The sequence below is a fragment of the Protomyctophum bolini genome (genome assembly GCF_963924005.1).
Source record: "Protomyctophum bolini genome assembly, chromosome: 22".
Lineage (NCBI taxonomy): Eukaryota > Metazoa > Chordata > Actinopteri > Myctophiformes > Myctophidae > Protomyctophum > Protomyctophum bolini.
In genome coordinates, this window is record NC_137883.1 from 21,553,980 (window position 1) to 21,581,094 (window position 27,115).

A 27,115-nucleotide genomic window follows, 5' to 3' on the forward strand; every position below is an offset into this window, starting at 1 on the left:
AAGGGGGGACTGTGCCAGGCTAGGGTTAGTCATTGGACCTGCTAAGGGGGGACTGTGCCAGGTTAGGGTTAGTCATTGGACCTGCTGGGGGGCTGTGCCAGGCTAGGGTTAGTCATTGGACCTGCTGGGGGGCTGTGCCAGGTTAGGGTTAGTCATTGGACCTGCTGGGGGGCTGTGCCAGCGGCTCATGGTCTCATAGTCCTCCTGTGTGCATGCAGGTGACGGAGGAGAGCACCGTGGAGCTGCGGTTCTACGGGCTGAACCTGAACCCGGACACCTGGACACAGATCCGCTTCACCGAGCTCACCGAGGAGGGGGAGGGCAAGGATGCGGAGGAAGAGGAGGGGGGCGGGGCCACCAGCGGCGATAACAACAACAGCAACATAGCCGTGGTGGACCCCTCCAACAGGACTTGTGCCGACTTCACCAAAGACATCAACGTGGTGGGGGGCGCCATGACCAACATCAGCGGCCGGGGAACGTCGGGGCTCCTCAGCGTCTACGTCAAGCCGCTCCGCAAGAGCGAGGAAAGGAAGGAGTACGCGCTGTGCACGCTGAGCCAGGACGACGGCCGCTGGATGCTGATGTCGGAGAGCCACGGCAGAGTGCTGGTGGTGGAGGAGAAGGGCTCCTTCATGCCCCTGTGGATGCAGGTCATACTGATCACGGTGCTCCTGGTGCTGTCCGGCATGTTCAGCGGGCTGAACCTGGGCCTCATGGCCCTGGACCCCATGGAGCTCCGCGTGGTGCAGAGCTGTGGCACAGACAAGGAGAGGAAGTACGCCCGCAAGATAGAGCCGATCCGCAGCAAAGGGAACTACCTGCTGTGTTCCCTGCTTCTAGGTAATGCACACGATCACACCACAGGCCTGAATGGGGGAATGCCTCCCTGATTTCTTGAGGTAATGTGTTCCACAGATTAGGGGCGTACACTGACTGATGAACGCAGCATCACCCATTTTCTTCTGGGTATTACTATTAACTCTAACTGAAATCTCTAGTAGACCTGCAGAAGAAGATCTAAGTACATGTACTCTCGTGGGGCCTATGTATTTTTAATGAGTCCAGCTCTATCTTTGTGTCCGGGTAGCTTGGTCGGTAGAGCTCTCGCCTGAACAACAAGGTCATGGGTACGGCTTTGGTGCAGCAAGTCGGTGCGGTATAAGAATACTGGGAGCTGGTGGTAGGTGTGGCGCTCCACCCCAGCAATCCATCTCCCAGTGGTCTAGCGCAGTGGGTGCGCGACATGAAAAGGCAAATAGTGGTGCTATGTTTTTTTTAAATAATACATTAACATTATTATGCCAATATATGGCAAGTATATTATGCAGAATATAGCCTATGCTGCATGTATATGCCATTCAGGTTCATAAATAGGAAATATATGTCTCTATATAGCTTATGCAATTTATATTTCCATGTGGGGGGGCTAGGTCGGGAGGTAACAGGGGGTGCATGGCTAAAAAGGTTTGGGAACACATTGTAACGGGGACAGACTGATACTGACAATAAGCCTCTCCTGACCTACTTATTATGAGATATGCTGGACCCACACCCAACATCTAAATGAAACGAGGAAATGTCTATTTTCTATATAACTGCTACTATCTCATTTATAAATGCTAAGGCATAAATACGATAGTCCTGACTTTAGATGGGCTCACACAACATACTGAACTAACAACTAGTCAGTTTGAGTCTGAATGTGTGTATAAAACGTGTATTAAATGTAACAAACTTAATAAGCTTGTCTAAATCCTTACATTTACAGATGTACGCACTTATTCATACTCAAACTCGTGAATTATCAAGGTAGTCCGTTACTATTCGTTGGTTAAGTATTTTGTGTGAGCCCATCTAAAGCCAGGACTATATTAAAACAAAGTGCTACCAAATCACCTGGATTGTTCTTGCTCGGCAGGCAACGTCCTGGTCAACACCACGCTCACCATCCTGCTGGACGAGGTGGTGGGCTCCGGGCTGGCGGCGGTGGTCGCCTCCACCGTGGGCATCGTCATCTTCGGCGAGATCATCCCGCAGGCGCTGTGCTCTCGCCACGGCCTGGCCGTCGGGGCCAACACGGTCGTGCTGACCAAGTTCTTCATGCTGCTGACCTTCCCTGTGTCCTACCCCGTGAGCAAGCTGCTGGACGTGCTGCTGGGCCAGGAGATCGGCACCGTCTACAACCGGGAGCGGCTGGTGGGCATGCTCAAGGTGACGGAGCCCTACAACGACCTGGTCAAGGAGGAGATGGCCATGATCCAAGGTAGAGTTACCTAGAGGGTCGGGAACCTTTAGGATTTGAACCACTCTGGTTCCTTAACGATTCCCTCTTAACTAGGGATGGAGCTCGATAACCGATACCCGAAAAAATCCGATAACAAGTTTATGGAGTACCCGTTATCAATAAGCTTTGGGCTTATCAAGCCTGTTATCGAGCATAGCAGCCCATGACGTCATGTTTAAAAAATCAAGACAAGGCGGTGAAGAAATAAATGTAATCATCCATGCTGGCCTGGTCTAGAAGTGTATTGATACCTGCCAACCAGCGTCTTACTGTAGGCCGTACATTATTATTTTGTAGCTGCTCTTAAACAATTATTTATGGAATTTGTATGTATTCTCCCATAACTGAAACCAAATGGAACCATTTGTACACTACCATGCTGCGTTCACAGGGGCAGATGCAAAGATACAGTCTACCATTCATTGTCAATGTAAACCATGCAGCGATATGAAGATGCATCCGACGTTTGTAGCTGCTGCAAAAGCTACACATACACTGTGTAGCTTTGCATCTTTTGCGTCTGCCCGTGTGAATGCACCATCAGAGTTACAGACCCATAAGGGTCCATTTGGAGCCCCCTCAAGGAACCCTGAAAGTCCCAGGACCCCACTTTGAGAAACACTGTCCTAGATATTATTTATATTTTTCACCATATCACCTAAAACTGGAGTACGAACAGGCCTTAATTACGGTTAAATCTCTGCTCCAAGGTGCCCTGGAGCTCCGGAACAAGACGGTGGAGGACGTGATGACGGCGCTGACCGACTGCTTCATGATCCAGGTGGACTCCGTGCTGGACTTCAAGACCATCTCGGAGATCATGGAGAGCGGCTACACTCGCATCCCGGTCTACGACGACGAGCGCAGCAACATCGTGGACATCCTGTACGTGAAGGACCTGGCGTTCGTGGACCCCGACGACTGCACCACGCTGAAGACCATCACCAAGTTCTACAACCACCCCGTGCACTTTGTCTTCCACGACACGCGGCTGGACGCCATGCTGGAGGAGTTCAAAAAAGGTGGGTCTGTAGCAACTCCTAATGTGATAACTGCTCATATGATGTAATAATGTGTTACATTAAAGGAGAATTCCATACTAAAAGGCTTTCTTACCTTTCTTTGTAGTTGTTACGTCCCCATCAAAGAGGTCCAGGTGTTATTTTGTGCAAAAGCTCCTTATTGGCTATTTCGCCTACCATAAGCCCTAAATTAATTGCATTGAATTGAATGGGATGTATGGGGTGTTGTGCTAATTCGCTTATTTCCATCGAAATAAGTAGTAAAGTGTGCCGCGTGGGTTATTATTTACATTATGAAGAGAGGATATATACAAAATAAATCTAATTTTGAGCGATGGAAATAAGCGAATTAGCACAACACCCCATACATCCCATTCAATTCAATGCAATTCATTTAGGGCTTGTTATGGTAGGGGAAATAGCCAATAAGGAGCTTTTGCACAAAATAACACCTGGACCTCTTTGAACAACTACAAAGAAAGGTAAGAAAGCCTTTTAGTATGGAATTCTCCTTTAAGAATGAACTCATAGTGGCTCAAAATGTAATCACACATTCATAATGCAATGGCTCATCTTGTTGAGTAAAGTCTCCAAGTTCAGAGGCCAATTTTAAAGCGGCAATATTATAAAGTTTTTCTGTCCAGTCTGTTTAGAGGGTATGCGTGTGACATCATCGTACCTGGAAGTTATGCGGGAACGCCCACTGAGTGGCAAAAAACTACTTTCTGGCCTTGACAGCCCATTCATCCAAACAGAAAAGTCCTGTCTGATTGCATTAAACAATGTTAAACTCACCAACATTGCAGCTGAACGAAAAACGAAAAGTTTTTGTTTCATGAAAATCCACCATAGAAACGTTATGAGCTACTTTCTGTTAAGAAATGCCCCGCATTTGATTCTTTTATTAGTGTCAGAGTTTGGAAGTGCTTGTTTTCAATAACACAACATTAATGCTGCCTCCTGCATTATGTGACATTTAGAAACAGGTGGTACGCAGGACGATTGAGTGATTTCCAACGAGCGCTTCCAAACTCCAACACTCAATGTTTTGCCACTCATTCTAGATGAGCGGGGCGTGTCCTGATGGGAAAATCATGCATGTACATACTCTCTATTGACTATAATGTAACTTACATAATTGGGGTGGTTTTATTTAGTCTCCCTGCTCTTCTATTGAGACATTTAGATCGTGTCAAAGGACATGTCTCACCTAGACACACCAAGTTTGACCAACATCATTTTTTTATATATTTATTTTATATATCACAGTTGATCAATGATTTTATATAATATTTGATCCCTATTTTCTTTTTCCGTAAATTAAAGCCCTACTTGAACATACTACAGCGTCGCATCAACAGTAGCAAAAGTTGTGTGTGTGTGTGTGTGTGTGTGTGTGTGTGTGTGTGTGTGTGTGTGTGTATTGACTGACATATTGACCAATGGAACCATCCCAGCATGCATTTCACCAGGTTGAGAGGGTCCACATGCGCACGAAAGCACACACACAGTGGAATCAGACTCACACACAGCTGGAAGCACAACAAATTGACATTTACTGCATGTCACACTGGTTCTCAACCTGTGGGCTGCGAGGATACTGTAAGAAGGCCCTCACATAATTGGTAATGATAATATATCATTAATAGATTAATGTAATAAAAAAATAAGTCAATTAAATTCAATTAAATTTTATTATAGTGTCAAATCACAACAAGTTGTCTCAAGACACTTTACAACCAACAAAGATCCACCCAGAGCAAGCAATATTGCGACAATGGTAACGGAATGGTTTAGGAAGGAACGTCAGGCAGAACCCGACTCTAGGGTGGGCGGCCATCTGCCTCGACCGTGTCTGGGGGGGGGGGGGGGGGGGGGGTAGAGGGAGAGAGAGAGAGATAGACAGAGAGAGAAAAAGACAGAGAATAGGCAGGTGGGCTCCGTGGAGGGGTCTGGTCCACATCTGGTCCAGGTCGAGCTCTGTGAGGCCTGATCCACGGTCACACTCGGCAGTCAGTTGGGGGTTAATATTAGAGGTACACAGAACTGCGACGGGGAGGAAGAAAAGAGACTCCGGGGAGAGATTCCCTGGATGTTGGATTAGTGGCAGGCCTTACTGGAGCCTATATAGTGTATATTACAAGTACTGCTGGGAGACAAACCCACACAACAATGTACGACCATGGTATCCAGCTAGACCCGGAGACAAGTCTGGCTATAGGCTTTGTCGTAGAGAAAGGTTTTCAACCTTTTTTTTCAACCAAAGTCCTAATCATGCTCTGAAAAGGCACATGGCCCACCCATCTGAGCGCCCCAGCTGCTGCGTTAAGTGGTCTAATGGGTGGTCCACAAACACGTGGAGATTTTCATATGGGCCCAGGTTGGTCCTTCAAATCTTGTTAGAATTGACCGAACCTTCCTACCGATGATGTCACTGGTAGGCAGGTTTCTGAACTGTCCATAGCCGTCCTCTGAGATACAGACCAAATAGGCAGAATTTTTGTTTGTGGGTTTTATAAATATAAAAACAAGGGCTTGTGACTCAATAATATTAATAACTATTGTTGTAACACAGGCCACTTTTTTGTTTTTCAATTTCTGGGAAAGTAACAGTTTTGTAATAATACTTGTAGGCAGTGAGTCACCTGTGTCATTGTTGTCACCTGTGTCATTGTTGTCACCTGTGTCATTGTTGTCACCTGTGTCATTGTTGTCACCTGTATCATTGTTGTCACCTGTGTCATTGTTGTCACCAGGTAAATCCCACCTGGCCATCGTCCAGAAGGTCAACAACGAGGGGGAGGGGGACCCCTTCTACGAGGTCCTGGGATTGGTCACTTTAGAGGACGTCATCGAGGAGATCATCAAATCAGAGATCTTGGATGAATCAGACCTTTACAGTGAGTCAGCATCTTTCTTGGACGAATCAGTCCTTTTACAGTGAGTCAGCATCTTTCCTCTTGCTGCTGTACACAGGCAAATCTTATAAAATAAATAATAGATCTGTGCAACTGTGAAGACGAAATGGAAGTGGGGAGGAGGCTTCTCTTCCACTTTATGGCTTGCCTCATGATCAGAGCTCCCGTTCTCCAGAGTGTATGACGGAAGTATTTGGAAATTGCGAGAGGCAACAGTCTGGCAACGCAAGACTAACTCCTGGGGGACTTACAACTCAGTATAGATATAGATCAGGGGTTCCCTAACCTATGACCCAAAAGAGACATTTGTTGTCTCCACAGGACCAAAACCTACAAAAAGTACGCCTTATTTCAATAGTGAAAATAATAATTGGACTAATTAATAATTGATTAATGATATGGATCTTTGCTAGCAAATTGTTTGTCTGTTTTTCCATGGAAATGTGCTTTTCTCTCACCTCCTGTGTGTTTCTTCTGTTCAGCTGACAACAGACACAGGAAGAAGGTGGACCCCAATAAGAACAGGCGTGATTTCTCTGCCTTCAAACAACACGGTGACAGCAAAGTGAAGATCTCTCCGCAGCTGATGCTGGCAGCACATCGCTTCCTGGCCACAGGTGACTGTCCAATAAGCAGGGGTGTAATAGTGGCAGAGCGCTATTTTAGTGATTTCCGTACCTTTCTATTTTTCTATGGTGGCTGAGACATTGTTGTTGTGTGCAGATAGATAGGACACTGGCAGCAGCAGTACTGTAGCCAAAATGCAGTGTTGCTTAATGCTTATATACAGTACAGTGTATGTGAGGAGGATGCATTTGCACAACCTGTTATGCAAAGTAATCATTTGAGTACTTGGCTCATGAATCGTGCAGAACACTATGCATGCGCACATGGTTATCCTGCCAAAAAAAAGACAAAAAAAACTTGGCACAACACCGTTGTGAAGCGACCAGTGCACCCCTCCTGCCAAGTACACAGCTTCACATCTTACACCAGTGATTCTCAACCTGTGGGCCGCATGAGGATGTTGCAAGTGGACCCCCAAATACTTGGCAAAACAGTAAGATATTTATGACAATATGACATTAATATATGTAAAAGAAATACATATATAATGAGTTTTGTTTCCTTCCTTTAAAACCTTGAAAAGTTAGTTTTCATTGTGATACCATCACTAAAGTATATACTACATTAGTTCCATTGTTTCAAGGCGGAACAGAATTGATTGGTTGATCTTAACATGCTCTGTAAATGCATGTGCCACACATGCAAACATTTCTGAGACGTTCAAGAAAACAAACCAAGAACATAAAGAAGGAACTTGCATCCTTGTGGGGAGAGAATGTTCTGTCAAGTTAACTTGAGCTTGCAGCTGGGTTAGCTGTCCAAAGGAAAGTGCACAGTGCACAAGTCGGCTCTCAATCCTGGACAAAGTGAGTGGATAGTCATTCTGTTCTTGGCTTTAGAATTGGGGGGAATGGGCGGATTTGAACCAACCATCAGATTTGAACCAACCATCAATTTGTGCTCATATGCATGCATCATAATGTGTTATATGTATTGATGTGTATGATATCTGATCAGCCCCAATTTCCAGGATGAGGTCAATAAAGCAAATGCCTGCACAGCAGAGCCACGAAAACAAACAGTGGTGGATGATAACTTCTCACGTTACCTCCAGCCCTCTGGTGGGAAATGAAACACCTCTCTGGTGGGAATAGACCTTCTCTTGAAACACCCCTCTGGTGGGAACAGACCATCTCCTGAAACCACCGGCTTCGAATGTTATCAACCGATAATCACCAGTACGTTACCTACAGTAGTTAGTGACCAACGCCACGTCGGACGTTTCCGTGTTTCTGTGCTTCCTAATCGCAGCCAGTCGGCTCCAGGCCCCTCTAGTGGGAATAGACCATTTCCTGGAAGCTTTTAGCTTTTCCCATTAGGGCTGCAACTGTCCATTATTTCCTTAACGATTATTCGAGCAATTTCTTTAGTCATACAACGGTATATCAGTGTTTGATTAATTAATTAATTAATAAGATTAATAAATTAAGATTAATTCGTATTATTGCTCTTGTATTGCTATTGGAGACACTGGGGGGACACTGGGGACTGGGGAGGCACTCAGGGGCACACACTGGGGAGGCATTGGGGAGGCACTGAGGGGACACTGGGGAGGCACTGGGAAGGCACTGAGGGGACACTGTGGAGGCACTGGGAAGGCACTCAGGGAGGCACTGGGGAGGTACTAGACATTTCATATCACACACACACCATGATTCACTAGCCCCCTTAAAGTCTTTTTATTTTTTTGGGCAGCTTGGCATGGCGCAATTTATTTCAAGCATGGCGCAGCGCCATGCCAACAACATTATGCAGGAAACCCTGGTATACTGTGTGCAAACATATCTGATATTGTTATTCTTTTGTTGTTTTTATTCACGTTAAATTGTTTTTCTCAACATTGATTATTTTATTAGAAATTGATTATTTTTCAATAGAGTCACTCAGTCTGGCACATCTAATATTGCTAATGTATTGTCTATGTCTGTTTGTACAATGTCCACTACTGACATGAGACCGGCTGAAATCACTTCTACACTAAAAGAGTGAGTCAAATTGTATGCTATCGTCACCTGGACTGGAATATTGGTGACATTGTAGTGATAATCGGGCCTTCAAAGAGTGCTAGCTGGACTATAACACTACAGTGTGTTTCACACAGTTTCAGACAGTTGTGAAATACACATTCTATTTGTTTCTCTAATTATTTTATACCGCTGTTGGCATCAATCGTTAGCCTCCGGTAGCCCCCATGGTGTGTACTGTGTACTGTGTAGTCATCGAATATCCAAAATCTCCTCGTGCACGCACACACGATCTAAAGATTTGTGGGCTCAGATTGAGATAAAGGACGTAAGTGGAAAACCATTGTTTACACTGAGAGAACACGGCACAGACAGAAGATATGACTCATCACATAAACACTTTCGGTTCAACGAAATAGTTCACAGCTGTTGTAGTCTTGTAGTTTTTCGGTTAATGTCCTTTTTCATTTATGTCCCCATGTTGTCCTCATCTTGTCCAGAGGTGGCACTGTTCAGCCCTTGTACCATCACAGAGAAGGTGCTGCTGAGGGTCCTGAGACACCCCGACGTCATCCAGGAGATCAAGTTCAACGAGAACGAGAAGCGCTCGCCTCAACACTTTATCTACCAACGAGGAAGACCCGCCGACTTCTTTATTCTCATTCTACAGGTACTGCACCCTAACGCTGTCCGCTACGGTATTAATGTTAATCATTCTACAGGTACTGCACCCTAACGCTGTCCGCTACGGTATTAATGTTAATCATTCTACAGGTACTGCACCCTAACGCTGTCCGCTACGGTATTAATGTTAATCATTCTACAGGTACTGCACCTTAACGCTGTCCGCTACGGTATTAATGTTAATCATTCTACAGGTACTGCACCCTAACGCTGTCCGCTACGGTATTCATGTTCTCCCCATGGGATGAAATGGGACTAATTATAATTTAGGTGACCTCGCAGGACATATCCCACTGTGGGTTACTATTTCCCTGTGAGTGCGTGCGTGTATATGTGCGTGCGTGCTCTGTGCACTGAACAGCCTCAGCCTGGGACGGTGGATGGAATGTAACTTCCTGTTACAGTAGCCTAAGGTTGAGCGCATCGTGCGCACAACCATGAACCCTATGATATCAATTGTGGTTCGGACTGTGGTTTGCTCAAGTTGGAAGCAGACCGAGTTCAGACTTTTCGTGTGGACCTTGGTCCGCTTGCTTGACCTGCACCAGAATTCGATTGTGTGTTCACACCACTCCAAACGAACCGGAACAAAGGTATAAGCAGACCATGGTCCTTTTTAAACTATTAAACAGTTCTGGGTGTGTGAACCCAGAATGGGATGCAATGCATTTGTCAACCTTAGTTAGCTTTGCACGCGCATAAGTTGTTTTAGTTATCATTTCTTTTTTCAGTCTTATTCTTCACGTTTTTAAGAGGAAAGCCTTTGATTTCTAGAAGCTGAAAAAGATAGGATGAAAGAATAATGCACCATAGAAGCCAAAAGCTGGTGAGACTGCATTGCGAGCACAAACCCTTGTTTTGCCCATTGAGCTTGTTGTGAATTCATAGAAGCCTAAATTGTCTTTGCTTCCAGAAAAGCATGGCGGTATTTTGGGCCGCTGTCAACAACAGTTTGGCGTGCCATCAATAGAAGACGAAACCTAGTGAAGTAACAGATGAAGTGTTAAATATATCACATCCCATAGTGATTCTGGCACCGTTATTATGATCGCTGTGTCCAACTCCAATACTGTAGTTACTTACGAGTTTTTAGCTGCACAGATAGGCCTATGTGCTAAAGTTACTGCTGTGTTCATACTGGCAGCTACAAAGCTACAGGCTACCATTAATTCTCAATGGAAGCCAGTGTCGTGAAGATACAAAGCTACTGTACATACTACCATTCATTGTCAATGGAAGCCAGCGACATGAAAATACAAACTGACATCCAACACTTGTAGCTTTTGACACCCACTATAGCAACAACAACAACAAAGTTGAGCTGGCTTCACCTAATACATTTTCACTCGCTTTCTCTCTCCACACAATTCCTGCTTGTAATTAGATCATTTCCTCCAGCCAGTTCCCTGTTATTAACCAAAGCCTATATATTTTTCTTGCTTGTTGGATGCATGCTTGATGATGATATGACGAGCGTTTTGGGCAACACTCAGCGATGGATATGCTGTGTTTCTTTGTAGTTTTGTGGTGTAGTCGCTGTCTTTAATTTGCGGGCCTGTTGTGAACTCTGGGTGCGGCTGCACTAATAACTTTAGGGCGGGCCCATCTAGAGTTTGAAATTTGAATGGACCGGTATCGATCACAAGGGAGACATCGAAGAGGAAGGATTGCAAAATTACTTTCACAAAAGTTCAAGCTTGAACAGATTTTTAATGCATAATCAGTTTAATTAACGGTAGCCAGCAGATGGCAATGCATAGTTCTGGACTTCCCATCCCTATTGCTAATAAATACAAATAAACAGACAATAATAAGTTGGATGGATATATGACATGATGAAATAGATATTGACATTAAAGCTGTATACTGTTTAGTGAATATGTTATTTTCCAATCTGCATGGTAGCGTAACTTTGCACCCCCCCCCCCCCCCCCCCCCCCCCACACACACGCATATACCGTAGTTTTTTAAATAAACCCAAATTAGGGCTCTATTACTGCTATTCCAGACAGAGTTACTGCGCATATAATGTGGGAGATCAGATCCACATGCTGTTCAGATGTCTCTCTGATCTGCATCATCTTGCTGAGGGGCATCTCTAGTCAACCTGACCTTCACTAAGATCATCTTACATAAGAGAGAGGTGGGGGAGAGACAATGAGAATGCATGGAGAAAACCGACAAACACTGGCGAGGGGAGACTAGAAACGGTGTTCAGTGGATAATGGCTATAACAAAGTACATTTACTTGAGTATAAGATTTTTGGGGGTAGCTAATGACTTTCACTCTACTACATTTGAAATACAAATATTGATATGAATTCATACAAACATTTCTAGGAAGGTGACCCCCTGTGTGGACCCAAACTTGGTAAATTAAAACACATTTACAAACGATAATTAACCACAAGAATTACGCAATTTGTTTCTACTCGGTCTGTGTCTCATAGGAGGGCTGTGGGCAGTTCAGAAACAGTCTTCCAGTGACATCATCGATGGGGAATACAAGCTAATAGAAACTGCAGGCTTTATCGTTCTCACGATAATGAAAATCTAAATATTTTAGTAAAAGAATCTTGTTTAAAAAATAATAATCATGATGTCACTGGAAGACGGTTTCTAAACTGCCCACAGCCCTCCTATGAGACACAGACTGAGTAGAAAAAAGTAGTGCCATTTTTTCATGATTATTAGTGAGGACCTATTATATGAAGATATTGAAAGTTGAAAAGTGGTGAAGTGGTCCTTTAATAAGAAGTGAAAACAGTGAGCTCACCTCCGTGCCACATCGCAACTCATTGTGAGCTTTTTAGATCTGCTATCTTTAGATCAAATTTGCAACACAAGCAATTGATCTCAAATACAGAAAATTTGACTGAGCAACTCGGTCGTAATTGACTAATATTTGACCAAATATGGTATCTATTCTTTGACTCTTTGTCCTCCACCAGAACTAAACAGAGAGGCAGAATGCAGGCAGAACTGAATGAGAATATGAATACAGTAGTGATTCAGTAGTGACGCATACAGTACAGTACAGTACAGTACAGTACAGTCGTGTGTGAGCTGCACCATTAGATGCTCTCCTGCAGTGCACCACCATGGAGATACAAACAAAGCTTTGTGCTTTGCAAGCCAACACAGCGGAACCTCCTTGGAGACACTTATACAAGCATTACTGCACTGAACAATGCATCCACTCGTTTCAATCTGAGCCCTACTATAGAGACCATGCACATATTCTCTGCACGTGCACGTGCACGTGCTGTGTGTGTGCACACAGACACACACACACACACACACACACACACACACACACACACCTTCCTCACGTCCTTGAGCAAGACACTGAACCCCTAGCTTCTCTTAAAAAATCATCAAGATTCAGCTTTTGGTGACCAGCAGGGCAGCAGGCTTTTATTTTTGCACCGGCCTACACCGGGCCATTATTTGGTTACCATTCCAATTAGGCTGAAACTGCAAATAATAGCCACGTCAGATCCAAATTAGGCTGTAGAAACTGCAAATAATAGCCATGTCGGATCCAAATAATAGCCGCACGCACACACGCACACACACACACACACACACACACACACACACTATGCTGAGGCTTACGCAGAGTTAGCATTAAATTGCAAGTCGGCGGCTTGCAGCCCCTCTGATTGTCCAAGGTCAAAGTTACCCCTCCCCCCTCACACATAATCAGTCACACACACACGCACCCACCCCACCTCCTCCCCCATCTGTGTGACTGTGCTGGGATTACCCTGCTCACCCTGGGGCACACACATCATGCCATGTAGATCAGTCTATCACACACACACACACACACACACACACACACACACACACACACTCACACACACACACACTGTTGGTAGGGCATTCCACATTTTGGTTGCATAATAGTAGAATGAATTCATCCCCATGTTTGTGCCAACTCTGGGGGGGGGGGGGGGGGGGGGGCTGCCTCTGGTGTTGTGCCTGTGGGCATTCGTCAGTCTTTTTAAGTAGTTTGATAGGTATGGACTCTGGTCTCTTGAGTATCTTGAAGACCAGGCCCATTGCAAGTTTCTGTACGCAGTGTGTGTGTGTGTGTGTGTGTGTGTGTGTGTGTGTGTGTGTGTGTGTGTGTGACTCCGTTGTTGACACCTTAGGTGTCGACAGATTGGATGCTGACACTCTCATGCAACTTGAGAACGGCTTCTCTAGTTCCAGCACTTGAAGAAGTATGTGTGCGTGCTTTGTGTGTGTGTGTACTTTGTGTGCGTCAGGGTCGCACCTCCGGGGAGATGAGGTGATGTCACTGAGAAGCCACATGTGATACACTACCTGTGGTTGTGAGTGTGTGTACGTGAGGTAAGAGAGGAGATACTGGAACCTTAGCAAGCACACCTGTGTGCTGAGATGTAATATTCATAAGAAGAACAAGCTGTGTGTTTCTGTTACATGACATTAGAGAGCCCCACTCTGGCAGCCCAGAGCATTGGTAGCAACGACCAGTAGCCAATCTACATAATGTAATAACGGCTCATAGTGTAATACCCTAATTTAAATGAGACTTTATTACATTATGAGCTTTTATTACATCATCAGCTACTATGTGAGGTTATTAATGTAACACATTATTACATTATCGAATAATCCGTTTATTACGTTATGCGCTATTTTTTTTTAAATTACATTATTTTTTTTTTAATACTGTTTTTATTAGGCATTTTTGAAAGACAATTTCAGATTTAGACAATGATAATAAGTAATTCAGTTAAATAAAAATGAAAAAAAATAACAGGCAATGTAATTGTTCCACATACAGTATAATAAAAAAAGACATAAGTGTAGAACAAAAAAAAACAGTTAAACAATGACAAGTGTGAACAGACAAACAAAACAGACAACAGGACAGACACTCTTGCTCTCAAACTACCAACATGTTGTGAATTAAGTAAATTAGACATTCTTTTTTAAATAATAAAAAATAAAATAAAGAAAAAACACTCAGTTCCTTTTCTTTCAGTTCCTTTTCTTTCTTTCCAATTTTCTATTGTGCTATCTATTGTGTAGGAGGGGTTAGCGTGCACCTATTAAAATATTCAATGAAGGGTTGCCATGTCTGGTAGAACCTATCTTCACTCCCTCTCAATTCAAATTTAATCTTTTCCAATTGTAAGTAATGCATAACATCCTTCATAAGTGAAGTGTGAGTTGGAACCTGTGCTTGTTTCCAATTCAACAGTATCAGTCTGCGAGCCAGTAGAGTCACATATTTTACCATGTTATATTGGAAAGTAGACAGTTTGACCCCGGGCCCTGTGACTCCCATAATTGCTGTTAGTGGATCCGGGTCAAGAGGTTTTTCAACAATGTCTGACAGTGATTTAAATATATTTTGCCAATATGATCTTAGTTTTGTGCAATGCCAGAACATATGAGCTAGAGTGGCCGGCGAGTGGCCACATCTGTCGCAGGCTGGATTCACATTTGGATACATTCTGTTGAGTTTTTCCTTTGACAAATGTAATCTGTGTAATATTTTAAACTGTATAAGACCGTGCCTGGCACATACTGAAGAAGAGTGCACAAACTTTTGAGATGTAGACCATTGCTCGTCAGTGATAGATATTCCTAAGTCGTTTTCCCAAGCAGTTTTTAAATACTCCAAGGAGGCATTATTATCTAAACATGAGAGAGAGTTATAAATAATAGAAACACCTCCTTTGAGCAATGGGTCAGGTAGAAATATAGATTCCATTGATGAGTTGGGAGGTATGTTTGGAAATGAATCAGTGTGTTGTGTTAAAAAATGTCGTATCTGTAGAAATCTAAAGAAATGTGATTGGGGTAAATTGAATTTGCGTCGTATTTGTTCAAAGGTCGGAAATAACCCATCAATATAAAGATCTTTGAAGGAGTGAATACCATTTCTATGCCACACTTTAAATAATGAGTCAGAGAGGGACGGTAAAAAAGCATGGTTAGCGACCAGTGGTGCGCGCACAGAGCCCGGGTGCCAACCGAAATGCTTTCGTATTGAGAGCCAAATTTTGAGAGAATGCGAGACTATGGAATCCTTTGGCAACTTAGTATATCTTGAGGCCACTGGGGAAAAGATTAAAGCTGACAACGATGTTGGGGGACAACATTGACCTTCAATAAATGCCCATGTAGGCAATTGATCTTGGAGCCAAAATGAGAGTGCACGTAAATTACACGCCCAGTAATAGAGTTTGAAGTTAGGTAATGCCATTCCGCCATCTGATTTAGGCCTCTGCAAAAAATCCTTCTTTATTCGGGGGTGTTTCTTATCCCAAATTAACTTGGAGATAATTTTATCCAGATTCTTAAAAAAAGTGTTGTTAACAAAAATTGGAATACATTGGAATAGAAACAGATATTTAGGGAGGACATTCATTTTAATTATATTAATTCGGCCGGCAAGTGAGATAGGAAGGTTCGACCATTTCGTTAAGTCTTGTTCAGTACGTTCAAAAAGTTTTGTATGGTTTTGCTTGAGCAAGTCGTTAAGTGCTTTGGTTACTATGATTCCTAAATATCGAAAGCTGGTTGTAACATTAAATGGGTGGGAGCCAAAAGTTTGATTGCCTTGTGTATTGATAGGAAATAAAACGCTTTTGGAAACGTTGACTTTATACCCCGAAACCCTGCCAAAACTCTTTAAGGTGGACATAATACTAGGAATAGATGTGGAAGGTTTGGATATGTATAATAATAAATCGTCAGCGTAAAGTGATTAAAATTACATTATGAGCTGATTATTACATTATGAGTTTTTATTACATTCAAATTATTACATTTTGTGCTGTTATATTATGAGTTGCTACTAGATCAGCTATTTCCACATTTCTTTGCCTCTGTTTCAGGTAATATTTCACAATTTGGGCTTTGTTTGAAAATGTTGTATAGTATATAAATGATTGCAAACCAGCACAGAGCTGCTCCCCATACTGTCCGAGGACCCCGGACAGTGTTTATTGATGAGTCAATTAATTAATTGAGTTCCAATTTCGATCAATTGAAGAGCTAACGTTGTACATCTGTATCACTATGAAAGTGATATTTTTACTTACAAATTTGTAATGTTATATTATTAGTAAATTCTTAGCATTTGGGGAAATAATTAATTCTTTCATTTAAATTGTCACTTTAGCAATGTGCAGATACATATACAGTACATACATATATATACAGTATACTAGTATGGTTTGTTTAATGTTGAGTGAGAAAACAATGTTGCACATTAAGCTAGTCATTTGGGGACGCCCCCAAAATAATACATATACAGTATATACACATTCATATATAGTGTTGACTAAATTGTGTGTGTGTGTGTGTGTGTGTGTGTGTGTGTGTGTGTGTGTTCTCAACAGGGTCGGGTGGAGGTGGAGGCAGGCAATGAAAACATGAAGTTTGAAACGGGACCGTTCTCCTACTACGGAGTAATGGCTCTGAATGCGCCGTCAGTGGGTGAGAACCCCCCCCACACACACACACACACACACAAACAATATGACGATAAGGTTGAAAATGGGCGAAGTGCTGAACTATACTTCATGGTAGAACAGTGTAAATATTGAGCCACCCTTTTTTGGCAAGACTCACCTTTGTGCGATGGAGGAGAAAATGGGGCATGCAATATTCACACACTTTCATTTCCTGTGTTGTGTCGAGTTCAACCTGCCTTCCGATACAGCTCCATTATTTTCTACAGTCAGTGTGTCTCATAGGGGGCCTGTGGACACTTCAGAAACCCTACCAGTGACATCATCATTAGGCAGTTTTTTTAAGATTTACATTTTACTCCACTACAAGTATATGCCAGTCTTTTTGCTTTAGATTATTATTAATACATTAGGTGTGTGTGTGTGTGTGTGTGTGTGTGTGTGTGTGTGTGTGTGTGTGTGTGTGTTTTCAAGAATTTCTTGTTTCTTGCGTGTGAGAGAGAGGATGCTAGGTTTTGTGTGAGGCAGGCCAGGTATCAGAGTCCAGAGAGTGTCAGTAGTGTTAGTCCTTGTTGGAAGGCCAAGTCACACGTCAGCTGCACACACTTGAGCTTCAATGCTTAATAGATGCTCCGCCCTGCGCCAGTGTCACTGAAACACTGTCCTACCACGAAGTATAAATGCTTATGATGAGACATTTAGCATGATAAATATAGAGATGGCAACACTGGTGACACCTAGTGGTGTGCTGCTGTCATAACTGCATGGATATTGTATGTACAATAATAATTGCGTTTTATGATCCTTAAGGTGCCTGCACACTGCTGCGTTTCTTTTGGATTTCTAGCAGCGTTTTTCCGCCGTTGTTTCCGAAAAACGCGTTCAGTCTGCAAGGACCTTTACTGGAGTATATTATAGAGAGAATATTTCTGGAAAAACATGAATATTTGTTAGATTTATGTTTTTCTAAGAATACATTTATGAAAATTAAGACATTTCATAGAATGTCAAGATGTTTTGTAAATAACCATTAGCTCACCGACCACCATAACACTGAGACCCCTTTTCCAGCGGGGTTGAACCGGTTCCATTCTTTTTTTTCCCCGCTGAATTTTTAACCAAATTAATTAATTGGTTCAGGTCCCTAAAAGTTGGTTTGGAACTGGAACCAAAAAATACGTATTTTTGCCCTGAAGTGTGAACTTCCCGTAAGGGCTATTTGGTTCCATCTGTACACACTCTCAGAGTTTCAGCCACATAAGAGTTTCAGCCACATGGCGACCCCCTGGAACCCCCTCAAGGACCCCTGGGGGTCCCCATGACCATGCTTTGAGAAACGCTGGCATAGAGGGAGTTAAAGTCTCCTATAGATATTGACACTGTCTTGCTGTTGCTGCTTTGATGTGTTCATGTGTATCATAACTAACTTTTATGTTTCTCGTTTCTGTTTTGGATCATATGTTTACACATTATGCAGCTTTTTTATGTGCAAGTATGTGCAGCTGTCATGATGTCAAGCAGTCAAATATGCCTCTCTGTTCTGTGCATATTATACGCTACAGTTCTAGAATAGAAAACGTAATCAATTCATAACTTGGGCATTTAGCAGATGATTTGCAGGTGATTTACAGGTTAAACACAAGGTAATAATACATCAAATGTGTAGAAATACTGTAGTAATCTAGGATCATAGGTAAACCTAATCATCAGTCTAAACATTATAATATAAAAAAATAAATAATATGTACTTTGAAACTATATAAACTATAGGATGCCAGGTCAAACACATGGCATCTGTCTAACATTTTAATACCGTACATTTAATAGGACCTTGAACTTTTGCAATGCTGTGTTGTTTAACTTGTTTCATGACATTTTGATAAACCCCTGAATACTCGTATTGGAACGTGAGAAGAATATGACAAAATGATACAAAAAGAAAACCCACACATGTACATACAGTCAGAGCAGTCAGAACAGTCAGAACAGCAAAAACAGCAAAAACAGCAAAAACATGAATGAAAACATTGTAACCGTTTCTGCCCCTTGTGGACGAGTCGGACAATGGCGCAGTGTTTCTCTCTCAGCCGCCAGCTGAGCTCAGCAGCCTTCTCATGATAGAAAGAAGAAGATATGCCAGTGGTGGGCAGTGGGGTAATTGCAAAGTGGCCTCCAAAGTAACATTTTATTGATGAAGGCAACCTTGATTAAAGTCATCTGACCAACAAGCTTGGCTTCTATTAAAGAAACTTGCGTTGATGCGAGGTTGCACAACACTCTTACGGCGGGGGGGCTCGCAAGCTTGCAACGCATTGCGCTTGAAATAATACGCAGAAGATGAAGATAAATAATGAGTGTGTATTGACATTATGGTTGGCCTGGGCGACAGCATAATAAGGCCTAAACATCACCAAGTGAGTGGGAGATGAGGAGAGAGTGTAGCCATGGGAAAGTGAAGAAGGTTGTTCTGTAAAGAATGACAACGCTGATGATAAGCTGGAGAAGACATGGGAGGAGAGGATATGGGATATGACACATTCTGTAACTCGACCTTGAATCTGGAAGTGCCTTTTACTCCTACAGTACAACACAGAAACCTCTTGTCTGCCTATTTAAACTATATTTTCCCGTAATTGAACGCCCTACTTGATCAATATCTCACACAACAGCATCAAAAGTAGCAGATCTAAAAGTGTTTTGAGCGTCGTCCAACCAAAACCGTTCTTTTCCAGGAAATGGAAAAAATAACCTGTGTTCAAAATGCATCCAGTGCAAGCTCCTGACCTGTTAATACTTTGCATTGGTTAAATATTCATAGAACACACTGGCACACTTTCACTTTGAAGCTTTTTTCAGAAATACCAAAAAAAGTTCATCTCATCGTGTCCTTGTAGATCAGCTACTTTTGTGCTACTTGTGTGCGACAGTGTTTATATTGAACTGGGACATAAATGTGTGAAAAACATAAAAATAAATATGGAGATAGGAGGTTTCACACAGACACACACACACAGCCACTCGCCCCTGTGGCCCCTCATAACACGCATGCTTGCTGATTCACCCATAAATCTTTGACACACTCCCTCACGCACGCACATGCACACGTGCACACACACACACACACACACACACACACACACAGAGGGGGGGGGGGCATACTGTATACTACAGAGACTGATAACTGTGACCTTGAGGGTCTGTGGGGGGTGCCCCACACCGACCCCCCCATTGGGAAGCATTCACTACGCACAATATCATCTGCACATACTGTATAATGTTTCTGCATTAGTATGTCACTAATTGTGTAATAAGTGTAGTAGTGTAATAGTGTAGTAGTGTAATAGTGTAATAACTTAATAAGTGTAATAGTGTAATTGTAATAAGTGTAGTAGTGTAATAGTGTAGTAGTGTAATAGTGTAATAACTTAATACGTGTAATAGTGTAATTGTGTAATAAGTGTAGTAGTGTAATAGTGTAGTGTAGTAGTGTAATAACTTAATATATGTAATAAGTGTAGTAGTGTAATAGTGTAATAACTTAAAGTGTAATAGTGTAATAACTTAATAGTTACTGTAACATCTAGATCCCAAGGGGCAGCCTGGTTCCTGCGAGCCACCCCGCGACCGAAACGGTGAGAAATGACAGAGTTACCGTTACCGTGTGACAGACACAGGGACAGACATACAAAGGCGCACTATAGCTATACGTAATGGAGCGGAGGCACCGCTAAAACGGGGGGGGGGGGGGAGGGGGGGGAGGGGGCATACTGTAAACTACAGAGACTGATAACTGTGACCTTAAGGGTCTGTGGGGGGTGCACGGCTGTGAGGAGACCGACCCTCCATTGGGAAGCATTCACGCACAATATCATCTGCACATACTGTATAATGTTTCTGCATAGTATGTCACTTTTCCTTGCGTTTACACAACAACACTATACTGTACATACATTTTTACCAATTATTTCCCTCTACTGTATATCAGCAGTCATCAGCCACTGGAGTAGTGTGGTGGTGTTCACCTGTTGAAGCACACTGTCCTCTTGCTGTATTTTAGTGTTTTCACCAAAAATATCCCGTCTACCAAAAAAAAAATACTACGAGAGGACAGAAACTGCACTACTCCAGCGGCTACTGACTGCTGCTATAGAGGGGGAAAAGAACATTTGGTTTGTTATGTAAAACATTTATTGGAGCTAAAATTGTCATCGAGGCTTCATTTCAGGAGAGAAATAAAAACTAAAACGGAGGATGCCAAAAAAGTTATCATTGAAGCCTTATTTAAAAAATAGCTCATAACATGTCACGTTGCTTTGTAAACATTCTTAAAATACAACTAAATCTTGAAAATGCTCGCTTAGTATCTCATCAATGACCTGCCCAGACTAGGGACGCAAAGGTTCAAAGTGGCTTTATGAATGTCTAGTTACAAGAAAACGTATGTCTATAACTATACGTACAGTACATGTAGTCTATGTATAGTTATAATAGACTAGCATGAATTGAGATGCGATGCCACCAGATCTGTATAGTTGTGGTGTTCTGAGGCAAACAAAATAAAAACAAAATAGGCTCTAACATTATTTAATCTGTTGTAAATTAATCCAGCCGCTGTCTTATTTGACCTTTATTGAAAACAAGTGGTGGGAAAAAAATCAACAAGTAAAAGTCCTGAGTTCAAAACATACTTGACTAAAAGTACAAAAGTATTGGTCTAAAAATGTACTTACAGTACCAAAAGTAGGAAGTACTCAAATTTGATGAATTTCCCATATTTTCAAATGCATACAATGTATATAAATCTTTTGAAAATAGCTGATCTACAAGCTCTCAATGCATTGTGAGCTTGTAGATAAGCTATTTTCAAATGGCCAAAATGTATAAAGGCCTAGTAAGTAACTAGTATAGCCTACAAAGTACAGTACTTGAGTAAATGTACCAGGTTACTTTACACCACAGGATTACATGGTGTGCACTGACTAAAAGTCTGTTTCTCTCTCTGCCCCCCCCCCACCCCCCACGCTCCTCTCAGCTGTCACCCCACCCCCGTCCCCCTCAGTGTCATCCCCCCGTCCTCGACGCCTCTCTCTTAAAAGGTTTTCTCTGTTCTCTCGTTTCCCAGGTAAAACCAACATTATCTAACATGTCTTTCATCTCTTTCGTCGTCTGTAGAGCCCTTATCCAGCAAGTGCAACAATACCGCGCTCACTTTAGCAAACGTTAACTGCCCAAATGACTGTTCATTTAGAAGTCTTCTGTGTTTGTGCAGTGGCACAGGGGTACAGTTCCACCACGGCAGGAGGCCAGGAGCCTCCACAATTGGCTGTGAAGTCGGTTGGGGTTGCTGCACTTTATTGTCACATCACAGTTTACTGAAAAGTGGGTGAAATTGGCTTTTGTGCAAGCCCCATTGTTGTTGTTTTTTGAGTTAGGGTTAGGTTCAGGGAAAACCTGCGGGAGCAGAAGACTGAACAGGCTCTGAATTACAGCTTCAACGGGCTTAAACATAACAGCTTCAACAGTAGAAGACTAGCCTGATTATCAGACTCTGAAGCTTCCTGAAGCTTGAGAGTGGCTGGATCCAGGCTAGTAGAAGACTTGAAACGGGCGCTAATATTACAACTTGCTGGATGGGGCTCTAGTTCCCAGTGTCCCTGTCTGTCACTATTTCCTTTAATCACTGATCCATTCCCATCTTTTATTTGTCACAAAGTTAAATGGGACCGTACCCAAGTTCCCTCAGCCCTATGTTCCCTTAAGCCCTATGTTTCCTCAGCCCTATGTTCCCTCAACCAAGTGTAATACGTATAATAGTGTAATAAGTATAGTAGTGTAATAGTCTAATAGTGTAATGTGTGTAGTAGTGTAATACGTCTAGTGTAATTGTGTAATAAGTGTAGTAGTGTAATAGTGTAGTAGTGTAATAGTGTAATAACTTAATAAGTGTAATAGTATAATAAGTCTAGTAGTGTAATAGTGTAATTGTGTAATAAGTGTAGTAGTGTAATAGTGTTATAAGTGTAGTAGTGTAATAGAGTAATAGTGTAATAACTTAAGTGTAATAGTGTAATAACTTAATAGTTACTGTAACATCTAGATCCCAAGGGGCAGCCTGGTTCCTGCGAGCCACCCCGCAACCGAAACGGTGAGAAATGACAGAGTTACCGTTACCGTGTTGAAGCTTTCCGTGCTTGGACAGACAGACACAGGGACAGACATACAAAGGCGCACTATAGCTACGTAATGGAGCGGAGGCACCGCTAAAACGGGGAAAAAATCATATTCTTAATCTGGCGACACCCACTCCACATAACACTAAAGTTGCCTTTATATGCATAAACATGAGGGAACATAGGGCTGAGGGAACATGGGCATGACCCCAGATAGGGATCAAGGTAGGTCAGCCTGACCGTTGGTTAAATGTAAATACTGTTATAATAGTATAAATAGTCTACGTTATTATTCTTATTAGCGCTCCTCAGAACCATCTGAGCAGCCATCGGCCGGCTGGAGTTATAAAAGCAACGGGTGTTGGAATGAGCACATATTGCTCTTTTGCCGACCATATGACCTTAATGACATTGGAAATTAATGTCTGTGTCCCGAGGTCCTGACGTCACTCCCACTATACCCTTGGTCATGGTCACCGCGTTTTATTTTTACTTATTTTATTTTTTGCATTGGAACTGTGGTACTGTCATATAAGAACTGTGTTCCAAAAATAAACAAACCACCCAGGCGATTCTGTCAGGTACCGTATGTGCTGTGCTGTGCTTGCTTCTTTGCATGGCAGACATTGTCCCGTCACATCTCTGCCGTTTAGATCACATGACATCATTCCCATTTACTCAATCACCACTGGTCATACTAAACCTGTCTTTATATTTGCATTTAACCACCTAAGCCCTAATTTTATACGACACGCCCCAAATTAGGGACGCCAGACTGAGTCTGAAAGTGGTTAATATGTTAATATGTGTGTGTGCTCAGCATCTATCTGTGTGATCTACTTCACATATACTACCGTATAGTATCAGCCATGTTTTTCTAGGCCTGCACTCATCTTCTTTAATAATGATCTTTTTCCATCCCAACATTTCACTTTTTTTCTTTCTCCCCGATCTTCCCATCACTAATCTCGATGTGAAGATAAGTCGACGAACGCGTCGCTCTCATGATGTGTGTGTGCGCCACTGTGTGCACGCACACACGCAGCACATGCATGCATATGCATTATGCATGTGGGTTTGTGTGTGTGTGTGCGTGCATATTTTACCCCCCGTCCGCTCACTCTGTTTCTCTGTTTTGGTCAGACTTGCGCTCTCCGTCTCACGGCGGTGGTCTGAACCGCTCTGCGTCGCTCAGCTGCAATGCGCCAGACAACAACTCTGTGGGTGGGAGCATCACCTACATACCGGGGACCCCCTTCACGTACACACCCGACTTCTGTGTGCGTGCTCTCACCGATGTGCAGTTTGTTAAGGTAACTCCCTTTGTTTATTCAGATTGATTGATTGATTTATTGAATACTTTATTAACAGTTTGCAAAAAGTACTGGGATACATTTAGCTCTGGTCCATAGCCCTAATGTTGCTGCCGTTGCACTCAATTCATTGCCCTCCCATGATATGCAGCATATAGCTTCGACTTCTGCAAAAATACAAATGATGATTTCGCTACTCACCAATACAAAGACGGTTTTGTTATGAAGAAAGCCTACTTTCCCCGGTGGACACACTCTGAGCCTCCCACCACACGTGTAAAATGCACTTTTTGTCCAGAAAAATATTTGTTTTCACCGGAAGACAAAATACTTTGTTACTCCACTGCGCCCTCTACAGATATTGCCAAGAGAAAATCTCATTGACCAGAGAGGTGCTCTTTAATGGTGGTTTTGAAGGAGGATAGGGACTCACACTTTTTGATGGCTGGTGGTACCGCATTCCACATTTCGTTGCATAATAGTAGAATTAATTCATCCCTATGCTTGTGCCGAATCTGGAGGGAATGAGATCAGTGGAGTTGTTTCTGGTGTTGTGCCCGTGGGCGTTTCTCACTCTTTTGAACTAGTTACAGTAGTAACTAGACTACAGTAGTCTGGTCCCTTGAGTATCTTGAAGACCAGGCCCGTTGCTGTAGTCTGTCCTCTACCCTAGCATAACGAGCAGGGGTTAGGTACTAGGTGTGAGGTCAAGTAGTCTTGACTAGTTTGCTTTGAGAGGTCTGGTCTGTAGTTTAGAATTTAGTGCCTTGAGGTGCTAGTGTGCTCTACACCAAACCACTTTTTACCAAAAGTAGCTTGTAGATCTTCTATTTTCGGCTAATATTCCCTTCAGAATAGGGAGGCTAGGGTTCAAGTGGTTAGTGTGGAAAAGGTTCCTACCTAACAAATATTTGGCGGCCCCCCTGTAGTAACTCTGAAGACCCCCTAGGGGTGCCGGGCCTGTTGAAGAAGACCCCTGCTTTAGTGTTTCGCTGGCTCCACTTGCCTTGTAACTGAAGACATAGCTGGTGGAGTGTAACCAGCTCAGTTGACCTGTAAGTTCTGAGAAACGAGCTTCCACTCTGAATGTTTCCCACATGAATCCACTGCAATCATTCAATTTAATAATAATAAGGATACACCAGACTTATATTGTGCTTTTCTAGCTACTAAGACACTACAAAACCAACAGAAATTACTTTATTTAAGCAAAATAAGCTGATTAAAGAAAGCCGGTTACAAAATCCGACCAGTGAGTGTCACTACATGTGTTGATTTACATGAAATGACCCCTTTGATGTTATACTTCATTTCTGCTGATGGTTGGTTCAAAGACGTACATTTATGTGAAATCAAATTGCACAATTTGCATTGTGTGCAATTGCCACATTTGTAATTAATTCAGGAAAGGAAAGTTTGAGGTTTAGTAGGCGCTAAATCCGATCTAACCACGCTTATGACGATCAGGTCCAATATTTAGTTCAGTGACGACAGGAGTGAAGAACGGTTCAGGGGCTGTGTTCATTTCACATTCACTCTCCCATTGGAATGAATAGACCCCAACCTGCTTCCGGTCTCCTAAAAAGGAGGCCACCTACTTCATGCAGATATGGGAAGTAAACCGGAGATGTCTTTCTTTTTGTGTGTCTTGGGTTGTATAGTTCTCCATTTCATTCCCCCATCTCTCTCACCATGCAGTTGACTCGTTCCCAGTACCAGAACGGCCTGCTGGCATCCAGACTGGACACCAGCACCCCTCAGTCCCCAGAGGGCAGTCACACTCGCCTGGACAAAGTGGTCTCGGCGCCCCTGCCCACCCCCACCCCCAGCCCCAACACCGCCCCGTCCCTCCCTCAGCCCACGCCGCCGCCCAACAGTCGCGCCCCTCTTCCTCCTCCCCAAACCTCCTCGTCCTCCTCCAGCCCCAGGCCCGGCAGCCAGAACCCCCTGCCCCAAACCACGCCTACGCCCACACCGAGCAGCAACCACACCCCGTTGTCCCAGACGCCTCCGTCCGTCACGGGTCCGGGTCCAGGTCCGTACCCCCATTCAACTTTCGCCTTCTCTAAAGCGGCACAGCCCGCCTCCCCGCCGCGCGTGCACCCGGAGCACAGCACTCCTCCGGGGGAGACCACCAGTCTGCTCAGCGAGCAGCAGAACTGCCACAGAGCCAGCCAGCCACACACACCACAGCCTTATTCCCACACATACATCAGTCACGCACACACTGAGAGCACTATCTAACTAACCACTGTCCCTTTGGCTGGTTTCGGGTTATATGATGTTATTTGTGTATGTTGATGCCACACATACGCTCACACTTTTTAAGTCCCATTTGCATGTTAGTCTGATTTAAGTCCCAGGCCAGAAATAGCCAAAAATACAAACTCTCATTGAGCTTGTAGATCTGCTATTTCTGGTGTCTGACAGAGTATAACCCTACCGTCCCAGGTCTTATAATGTCTTAGTGCATGCCCCCCCCCCCTGTTAAAGACCTAAATAGACGTGCTGGAGCGACAACTAAAACGTCAAACGGAATGAAAAGAGCATCCGCAGTACGCACACCCACATCTATCTGTGCAAGAACCTCTTTCATTTGCCAGCATTGGGTTGGAGACCCTCTTCTTCAAAACCAGATGAAGGCTACAGAATAGAGTGAGGCGTTTT

General features: G+C 43.2%; 1 protein-coding gene across 1 annotated transcript in view; it reads left to right on the forward strand.

The window, feature by feature from the left end:
- The window catches only part of LOC308336845 (metal transporter CNNM4-like), a gene marked incomplete at its 5' end in the record, with an annotated part of 28,905 nt that extends 2,112 nt beyond the window's left edge, over positions 1-26,793 (forward strand). Inside the window, 9 exons of the mRNA XM_080794425.1 lie at positions 219-843; positions 1,922-2,266; positions 2,998-3,309; positions 6,066-6,209; positions 6,710-6,844; positions 9,319-9,488; positions 16,894-16,990; positions 24,279-24,448; positions 26,147-26,793. Of these exons, the coding sequence (XP_080650551.1) occupies positions 219-843; positions 1,922-2,266; positions 2,998-3,309; positions 6,066-6,209; positions 6,710-6,844; positions 9,319-9,488; positions 16,894-16,990; positions 24,279-24,448; positions 26,147-26,692 (2,544 nt within the window). The 3' untranslated portion in view covers positions 26,693-26,793. The remainder of the gene's footprint in view (positions 1-218; positions 844-1,921; positions 2,267-2,997; positions 3,310-6,065; positions 6,210-6,709; positions 6,845-9,318; positions 9,489-16,893; positions 16,991-24,278; positions 24,449-26,146) is intronic.
- Between the last annotated feature and the right edge of the window lie 322 nt (positions 26,794-27,115).